The 10,238-nt window shown below is 34.2% G+C and overlaps 1 protein-coding gene across 2 annotated transcripts; it reads left to right on the forward strand.

The window, feature by feature from the left end:
• Nucleotides 1-604: 604 nt before the first annotated feature.
• ankrd29 (ankyrin repeat domain 29) lies at nt 605-10,106 on the forward strand. 2 transcript variants are annotated; one of them, XM_077226315.1, is made up of 10 exons: nt 605-928; nt 1,496-1,606; nt 1,688-1,786; nt 3,083-3,181; nt 3,286-3,384; nt 3,880-3,978; nt 4,095-4,193; nt 4,872-4,967; nt 5,107-5,205; nt 8,856-10,106. In XM_077226315.1, exons 1-10 carry the CDS (start codon nt 917-919, stop codon nt 8,937-8,939), a joined length of 897 nt encoding a protein of 298 aa, XP_077082430.1. In that variant the 5' UTR covers nt 605-916; the 3' UTR covers nt 8,940-10,106. The 2 variants fall into 2 exon arrangements, with proteins under 2 accessions (XP_077082430.1, XP_077082429.1); XM_077226314.1 differs by having other exon boundaries at nt 671-928; nt 1,685-1,786.
• Nucleotides 10,107-10,238: the final 132 nt, after the last annotated feature.

Below are 10,238 nucleotides of genomic sequence, written 5' to 3' on the forward strand. Positions count from 1 at the left end.
AGAGGTTCGGGTTGAATGAATTCTTCCGATGTTTCATAATTGGACTCACACTCGTATTTATATGGTAAAATCAACGTCATTGTTCGATACTGTGCTTAGTTTACAGTGTAGGAAGCCTCAGGACCATAGACAGTAAAAGAAATGGACACAGCGACCCCCTTGATTTCAACGGGGAAAAGTGAAGCCCATTAGAAACATTGACAATAAAAGAAGGACGAGGCAAGCAGAGCTGAGGTTAATGGACGTTTTTGTTTTCGACGCGCTGTACGCGGTAAACCAATCACAACAGACCGAGCTGTCTGGCCAATCAGAGCAGAGTAGCTCGCGGAAAGGAGGTATTTAGAGAGATCGATTCATCTGACGAGTCGTTTGAGAATCAATGAAAAATGTGGTGATGTGCAAATGTATAATATGAGAAAATTAACCTTTTTTTATTTTTTATTTTTTTACCTTTGATGCATGTAAACCTGTTGTAAGAGACTCCAAAACAATATTAGGAAACTTTAAAATAGCATAATAGGGGCACTTTAACAAAAAATGATTCTCGGTTTAATGAATCGGTTTTGTCAACTGATTCATATGAAAGATCCGACTCATAAGAACAATTCATTCAGGAATCGAACACATATACCTTATACGTGTGTGTGTGTGTGTGTGTGTGAGAGAGAGAGAGAGAGAGAGAGAGAGAGAGAGAGAGAGAGAGAGAGGAGGGGGATACAAGTGAATTTGCAGTTGATGCAAAAGCTGCTCGCTCATGTTCGTGCTGGCTCGGTTCCGTGTAACTCTCACTGCGGTAAACAAGACCGTTTATACCCGTTCATTCAGTTCTTCACTGGGGTTGAATGAGCGCTGCGGACATACATTATAAGGGATACAGCGCAAACCAGCAAGATGAAGCACGAATGAGATTCCTAGGATGTCTTTCAAGGTAAACATGAATATTTACTTTGGTAAAACATTATATATTTAATATAAATATGTCTTCACATGAATACTAATAAACGTGTCAACGATTATCGAATTAAGAGTTTTTTCTATCAGTCACGGGCGTCTTTATGGCCTTATGACGAGGGTCTGCCCTCCCCGCCCTTCCAAAATTCACCATGGTAACCGTAGCTTACGCTAAAATATCGTGTAGCCTTCTAATCATGGTACATTATTTTGGAATCTACTTTCTTTGGGGTCATTTTGTTTAACAGGTTCATAACACTTCTGAATGAATATATGTTATTTCAAAGTAATTTATATTAATGAAATAGTAGCTAGCATACTGTCAAATCGATTAAGCGCATCTAACATAAACGTTTATATAAGTTGTGTGTATGTGTAGCTACACACACACAATCGATTTGACAGCACTCATTTTTAAATAATAGTAAATAAACTGGATTTAACATCCACCTGGGTTATAATAGTGTGATCTCTCGTATAAATGATGAGTGTACGTGTTAGTCTGTTTTGTTTGTGTCTGATTCTGCTTGTTTACGTCTGACAGAAGGAGACTCCTCTTGCAAACGCTGTGTTTTGGGCAGCAAGGAAAGGAAACTTGGCTTTGCTTCAGCTGTTGTTGAACAGCGGGCGAGTGGATGTAGACTGCAAAGATGGAGTATGGACTACTTCTTTCTTGAATGTTTCACAATGCAATCAGTATTGCCATAGAATAATGCTTTATGGTGTGTTTCAGCAGTACGGCACCTCTGCATTGATGGTGGCATCTTACAGCGGGCATTATGAGTGTGTTCGGGAACTCATCCTGCAAGGTGCAGATATTAATCTGCAAAGAGAGGTATGAATCTCCAGCATGCTTACATTGGTATTATAATGGACACATTTATGTAACTGTTTTATTTCTCAATAATATTTCTAGGCTGTTTTTGTAATGATTCAAGGGCATGCAGTCTGTGACAGTCTTAATTTAAGTTTTGTATCTAGTATGAAGATAATATACATATTCACTTCTTAAGCTACAGGAAAATATCTGAGATCTAATATTTTGATATCTGATATCTAAGATCTTGTGTTGTTAATTTAATTAGATGTTTTTATTTTAATGTTGTTTAATTTAATGTTTTGTTCTATTATTATTTTAATTTTCAGTTTATTTAAAATAGTATTTTTATTCATTATAATGTTAAATTAATCTAGTGTAATATTTGTTTGTTTGTTTGGATAATGTTGTATTTTTATTTAATTAGAGTTTTATTATATTATTTTTAATTTAATGTAATTTTATTTTAATCTAGTCATATTTATTTATTTAATTTATTATTTATTTAACTTAATTCTATTTTGCTTTATTTTTTATTTAATAAATTGTTCATTATATTATATTTATCCTATTTATTCATTTATTTTTAATGTAATGTAATCTTATTGGATTGTTTATTTTATTATCTTATTTATTTTTATGTTTAATTTAATTATATGCATTGTTATATTTATTTATTAATTCATTTATTTTTGTAATGTTACTTTAAGATCATGTATTTTTATTTATTTTATTTTATTTATTTATTTCATCATTTATTAATAATTATTTAGGTTCCAAAAAAAAAACGTATAAATATAATACATTTATTGTAATAAAAAATCGTATCAAATAAGAAATTAAAACAAAACAAAATATAAACAAAACACAGTAAAGAGATGCAAAGATTACATTAGATTAAAGGAACATTAATTAAATTAATCATAAAAAATGAATCACATAATAAAATAAACAAACCCATTAGATTAAAATAGCATTCATTTAAAAATAAATGAATAATTAAGCTTATGTAATATTTAGTATTTGTTAATGCTGTTTTAATCTAATTTTATTTATTTATTGGGTTGTTGTTGTTTTTTACATTTTATTTTTCCGCCCTAGCATTTCTGTTGACATCTACCCAGCAATAAGCTGCAGTTAGTGTTATTTTTGTCAGACCTAAATATAGATATATAGATAGAGTGACAGGTTGTTAATAGTGCAGTAATGTGTGGTCATTTTACTCTTCCTCAAACGGCTGTGTAAGTGCAGCTGATAACATCTGAAGTGTGTTTGTGTACTGATGATGACGCAGATGATGTCACTGTTCCCCAGACAGGTTCCACTGCCCTCTTCTTTGCTTCACAACAGGGCCATAATGAAATTGTCAAGCTCCTGTTTGAATTTGGAGCGTCCACTGAGTTTCGGACAAAGGTGCGTTATGTTATAGTCTAAAATAAGAATTGCGGTATTTAAGGAAGAAAGCTGTGACTTAGAGTAAATGTGATCATTCAGAACTGACGGTTTGTAATCTACAGGATGGCGGGACAGCACTCTCCGCAGCCTGTCAGTACGGTCACTCCAAAGTGGTGGACACCCTTCTGAAGAACGGCGCCAATGTCCACGACCAGCTCAACGTTAGTCAACACGTCTCTCTCTCCCATGAGGCCGGCCGCGCTGTTGCTCTTTAAGAGCCGTAGCTGCTCGCGTGATGCATGTTTGTGCCAGATCCTCTAGGGTTTCTGCTGATTCAGTGCTCTTAGGAATGGGATAGGACACAGTTGGATTGATTTTCACCTTTTAGCCCAAACATATCTTTGGGAGATAATTTGGTGGAAATATTTGTTTTAGCAGTTGAATGTCTTGCCAGGAATATGTCATATCATATAAGTTTATTTGTATTTTTAATTACATTTTTAATATAATGTTATTTCAATCTAATGTAATATTTACTTGTTTGTTTTAATTTTGTTTTATTTTGTCTTGTTTTTTATTTTTTCTAATGCAATATTTATTTATTATTGTTCATGTAATGTAATTTTATTAAATGCAGGTTTAAAAAAAAAATCCTCTAAATTCCATTTTTATCTGTCAAACATAATAAATGAAATGAACCATCTTCTCTATTTCAGGATGGTGCAACGGCCTTATTTTTGGCTTCCCAAGAGGGTCATGTGACTGTAATACGTCAGCTTATGTCAACTGGGGCTAAAGTCAATCAACCTCGAGAGGTCTGATTTATGATCATGGCTCACGTATTGTAATTTGTTTTTCATTTGTGGTGTTTGGTATGCTATTATGATTTTCAATTTTGTTTTCTATGTTGATTGTGTTTTTTGGGGGGCAGGATGGCACAGCTCCGCTCTGGATGGCAGCCCAGATGGGACATGACGAGGTGGTAAAAGTTCTGCTGCTACGAGGTGCGGACCGTGATGCAGATAGAAAAGTATGTTGAAAACTTGGTTTAAATTATTCTCTCTTTTTGCAAAATTCCAGTTTGCAGTAGCTCCATATCTCTACCCAAATATTTTGTATTATTTTAATATTTGTTATATTTCTTTAATTTTTAGCTCAAGTCAATTTTATTTTATTGTATTTTATTATTTTATAATTATTAATGTTGTGTTTTATTATTCAAAAGAATTTATTACAATTTTATTTAATTATTTAATTTTTTTATATAATTAATTACTATTTTTATTCAATTTACTGTTTTATTTTATTTTTTATTATTGTTTTGTTGTTTAAAGTAATGTTTTGTCAATATTTTCTATTATTTAAATAATTATTTTATTTGTATTGTTTTTTATTATTAGTTACTGCTTAATTATTTTTATTGAATTCAATATTTATTTATTTTTGTATTTTACTGTTATTTTTATTCAATTAAATATATTAAATAAACAATGATTCATACATTTTATTATTTCATTGTCTTTTTTTATTTAATTAATTATAATTTTATTAAACTTGTTTTCTTCATATCTCTACCCAAGCTTGAACCCAACCGTTTAGCCAGGTGGAAAAGAAGCTTATTAAAAATGCATGAAATGTTTGACAAATGCCTCATTTATTCTATTATGCTGAGTCTCATGGCTGTAATGGCTTGTGTTTCTGACTGAAGGATGGTTCCACGGCTCTGTTCAAGGCTGCACATAAAGGATACTGTAACGTCATTGAGGAACTGCTCAAGTTCTCTCCCTCACTTGGTCTTCTGAAGGTACGAGAGACATCATCTGATATCAGTAAAAAGTGATTTTAATTTCTGACCGCGTGTGTTCCCTTTCTCCTCCATTTGGTCTTCAAGTTAATGTCTTTACCCTGGATTTGAACTGTGTGTGTTTTGCTGTGTAATCTAGAACGGTTCTACAGCTCTTCATGCCGCCGTCATGGGCGGGAATCCCAAAACAGTTGCATTGTTGCTGAAGGCAAATGCCGATCCAGCTTTACCCAACAAGGTCAGTTTCAGACGTGTGGATATAAATATTTGAATTAATAAATAATTATGCCATTTGTCCATGCAAATGAATACTGCAATTTATATATTGGGTTGCTTTGAAAAATTTAAATAAAGCCTGGGTAGAGATATGGAGAAAATATTGTGAATAATAAAATAAAATGTAATATATGTATATATATATATACTTTTTTTGATAAATACATTTATTGTTTTATATATATTTATATTTTTATTGATTTTATTTTATTATCCACCGTATTTTCTCCATATCTCTACACAGGCCAGTGTTATTTTAGTTTTTATTTGAGCTTTAATATAGTTTTTTTAATATTTTGAATTAGCTTGTATTTTTATATTTTTAATTTTCATGTTAATGTTAGTTTAATTTTTCATTTCGTTTTTGTCATTTTATGTTTTTTTTAAATCATTTTTATTTTAGTGTTTCAGTTTATTCCAGTTTATTTCAATTTATTGTTTATTATATCGATATATTTTCATAAATAAATAATTGTGTCAATTGTCCGTGCAAATTAATAATTATGCAATTATTTTACCAATTATTTGACATTTGCATGATTCTTGTAGATAAAACAGTTGCTTTGTCTAAAATTAATACTTTAACCCCCAGTTTCACAGAAATGCACACCAGTGTGCTTTCAGGATGCACACCAGTAATGTTTTTTTTTCTAAGGCATATTTATAAAAGATACTTTAATGCCCTAATTGAACTAAGGCCTAATCCTGGCTTAGTCAAGTCAAGTCACCTTTATTTATATAGCGCTTTTACAATACAAATTGTTTCAAAGCAGCTTTACAGAGATAACAGGAAAGTAAAGTTGTAATAGTATTGTTAAATTCAGAATTAAATGTTAAATGTCCCCAACTAAGCAAGCCAAAAGCCAATGGCGAATGAAGGCGGAAAAAAGGCGACAGTGGCAAGGAACCAAAACTCCATCAGGTGACAGAATGGAGAAAAAACCTTGGGAGAACCCAGGCTCAGTCGGGGGGCCAGTCCTCCTTTGGCCAACAAACGAACAGTGTATGATTATGATTTAGGAGGCATAATAGGTCAGAAGTCAGATTGGATCAGAACTTTCACAATATTTATCCAGTTCATCTGGTTAGGTGTCGGAGTCATCACGCCGGTATGGAGATGAGTTTGTTGAGGTGTCCATGAGGCCTTCACAGTGTTGATGAGGCTGGCACTTCAGGGATGCGTTGTCGTCGTGTCCTATGATGGTCCTTCCTCAGATCTGGATATGGCCTCGGTCCAGCGGTTTGCGGTAAACCTCGGGATAAACAGAGAGACTAATATTAGCGTAGACGCCATCCTTCTTATGATGTACAAAGTACATCAGGATTTATGGGAAGTGTTCCCGGTTCCGGCTGATCTAAACTATGCAGCCTAACATTGAATTATAGCAATCTATAATGTGTTATGTGTATGCTTAGCCAAAGAGATGTGTTTTTAGTCTAGATTTGAACTGACTTTGAACTGACAGACTGGGTCTGCTTCCCGGACAATGTTAGGAAGATTGTTCCAAAGTTTTGGTGCCAAGTAGGAAAAGGATCTACCGCCAGCAGTTGATTTTGATATTCTAGGTATTATCAACTGGCCAGAATTTTGAGATCGCAATAGACGTGAAGGACTATAATGGGTTAAGAGCTCGCTCAAGGACTGCGGAGCTAAACCATTTAGTGCTTTGTAAGTAATCAGCAATATTTTAAAATGTATACGATGTTTAATAGGCAGCCAATGCAGTGTTGACAGAACCGGGCTAATATGGTCGTACTTCCTGGTTCTGGCAAGAACTCTAGCGGCTGCGATTTGAACTAGCTGTAGTTTGTTTATTAAGCGTGCAGGGCAACCACCCAGTAGAGCATTACAATAATCTAGCCTTGAGGTCATGAACGCATTAACTAATTTTTCCGCATTTGTCAATGAGAGCATATGACGTAATTTAGATATATTTTTAAGATGGGAAAATGCGCATTTACAGATACTAGACACGTGACTTTCAAATGAGAGATTGGTATCAAGAGCACACCCAGGTTCCTAACTGACGACGAAGACTTAACAGAGCAGCCATCAAGTGTTAGACGGTATTCTAGGTTATGGCGTGTGGAAGTTTTTTGTCCAATAATTAGAATCTCTGTTTTTTCTGAATTTAGTAGTAGGAAATTACTAGTCATCCAGTTTTTTATATCAGCTATGCATTCCGTTAATTTAGTGAATTGGTAAGTTTCGTTAGGTTTTGAGGAAATATAGAGCTGAGTATCATCAGCATAACAGTGAAAACTAATTCCATGTTTCCTAATGATATCTACTAACGGTAGCATGTACAGAGTGAACAGCAGCGGTCCTAGTACTGTGGTACGCCATACTGAACTTTTGACCGATAAGACATCTCTTCATTTACTGCTACAAACTGATAACGGTCAGATAAGTATGATTTAAACCATGCTAGTGGTTTAATCTAAGCCCTGTCTGTGAAACCAGGGGCCTATACCATGGAGCCGGTTTAGATGGCTAGCCAGGTATGTTTCAGTTTAGTTTGCGCCAACCCTGGGTTTTAGGTACCATGAAATTGGTTTGGCTTTTAGCAGTGTTCATCGCCATAGTAACTTGCGCTCCACGGCTAACCTTGGTCCGGGGCCAGTTATGTTCCATGTAAGAGGTTGCAAACCGAATTTAGACCAATCGGCTGTGAGCAAAGGATAAAGTCACTCCGCCTGTTTGTACTCCAAATTAAAGGTCCCTATAGCAAATGATTTTTAAAGACAAAATCGTCTGGCTTTTACTAATGCTTATTTAGAATATTAATTCTGCATGATTTAGATATTAGATATACCCTTAATCAATCACACATGTACAATTTTAGTTAATCAATTATTGTTACGCACAGTTTAAATGAATAAATATATGAAGGTAATATAAATACACTTTAGCATCAATAGATGAAGCTATACAATGAATACATGTGAGCTTAAATGTTCAATTCTCTCTATACCTTTATCAAATGTATAAATTAACTTTTACTTGCACTGATATAGCAAGACCTTTTCTTTTAGTTGACCTCTGTCATAGACAGCGATTTTCTTCTTGCTGTGTAAATTTGTTTTAATTTTTTAATATTTTTTTCACTCTTGTAATATTCTGCAGAAGAGAGCAGTGAATCGCGCTGCTTCTCTCGCGAGAAATGAATCACAGTTTCACTTTCACTCTTTCTCAGCATGTGATTGGCTGTTCGCTACTGATGTCACACCTAAACTCCTAAACTCAGGATCAAAGCCTGAGTTGACAGAGAAAGTTGATGATCAGCATCATGGTACGGACAAAGCAAGGTTGGATTGGTTTGGTTTTGTCAACTCGAAACTAATCCTGTAACCCTGAGTTTGTTCAACTACCATCATGGTACAGGCCCCTGTATCTCTGGTATTGTTATTGTTCATATCTAGCACTGCTATCTACTGGTCAGTGTGGTAGTTTTAAGTAGGCCTATTATGAATGTACTGCAGGCAGTAGCTAAAAATATGCCAAATGCTGCAGTAATCATATTCAGTTCATAGTAGATTCATAGTAGATAGATCTTGTGCTTTAATGCCACTATTGTACCACGTTCTGATGGAATCACATTATCTCCACAGAACAATGAACTGCCGGAGGATCTTACGAAGAACGAACGCATACTAAGAATCCTGCGACTGCCGATGCTGAATGGAGGGAGTTGATGACTGCTGTGTTTGTTTTAATGCCAATGAAAAATGAATGCACTACTTCTCAGTCCCAGGAGACTGAAGAACAGAGCAGTCGCTGCCTGCAACAACTTTCCAGTCTCGTTCAGTGGATGCTTGAAGCTTCAGATCGACAACACAAATGCACTGAAAAGCAGAATTGCTTATTCTTCATCCGTGAAATGTTATGACATACTGTATTAATGTCATTGGCTTTTTGTTTTCAGTCTAAAGCATTTATCAAAGGTGCTCTGTGTAATTTTTTTTGACTGGACAAAAGCATAAAAATACCAGAATGTGTTTGCAGATATGTAGGAAACATGCTAAGTTCAAATAGTTGTTTCTTTGAAAAACAATGCTACACCAAATTATTCTTGAAATGCGAGTTCCGTGTCGGAATGTCCGGTTTTGTTTTGGCCTGTGTGACTCCGCCCACTGCCAATTTACCCAATAGTATTTCGACGACCCGGGTTTGCCATTTGGCGGAAAAGGCTGCGTTGGAAACAAACCAGGTCAGAGATCGAAATGTCTACCCGACCGAAAAATCCTCGGCAATAAAAACAATGCAAACGTATACATTAGCTGATCAAGTTATACTGAAGGCTTTCTATTGTGAATCACGCTAGTTTCTGTTGCGTGTCCTCAAATCTGGCAACCCGTCTGAGCGTCGAGTCTGAGGAGGAGATGGTGGAAAAAAAACTCCAATATTTCAACCGCTAGCTGTCAATATTGAGTAATGCACCTTTAAATTTGCAGATTTTATAAGAAGCAGCAGTTTATGCTCATTTAAACAAAAAATATTTTAGTAATGTTAGAATGTCTTTAGCCTGCAAATGTAGCCTATTTTAATTATTAGCATGTTTTCATGAATCAGTGGACAAAGAGTCACAACCAAATAAAAAGCTCATTATTTAGATAAAAAAAGTCACAACCAAATAAAAAGCTCATTATTTAGATTTTAAAAAATTAATGGCTCTTTGATGAGTAGCTTTACTTGTCATATTTATTTTCTGCTGAAATGCATTTTGGACTTTATTTTATTGAAAATCTTGGTGCTTAAATGTTTGTTTTCTTAACATTTTATTCGGCATTTTGTCTGTGAGAATCGTGTTAAACTGTATGTTTCTCAAATCAATAAATGTAAAAGAAAATGTTGCTTTTAAATGTCTTTTATGATTATTTACAAAATATTTATTTGATTGCATACACAAACATTTTTTTAAACATTACTGGCACCATATTTAATTTATTTACTTTTGTTTGAATTAATTGTTGGGTTTTTGACAAGTAGTTTTT

The sequence above is a fragment of the Siphateles boraxobius genome, unplaced genomic scaffold, assembly GCF_051911475.1.
Source record: "Siphateles boraxobius isolate OS27281-9 unplaced genomic scaffold, OSU_SipBor_1 13, whole genome shotgun sequence".
In the NCBI taxonomy this organism is placed as follows: Eukaryota; Metazoa; Chordata; class Actinopteri; order Cypriniformes; family Leuciscidae; genus Siphateles; species Siphateles boraxobius.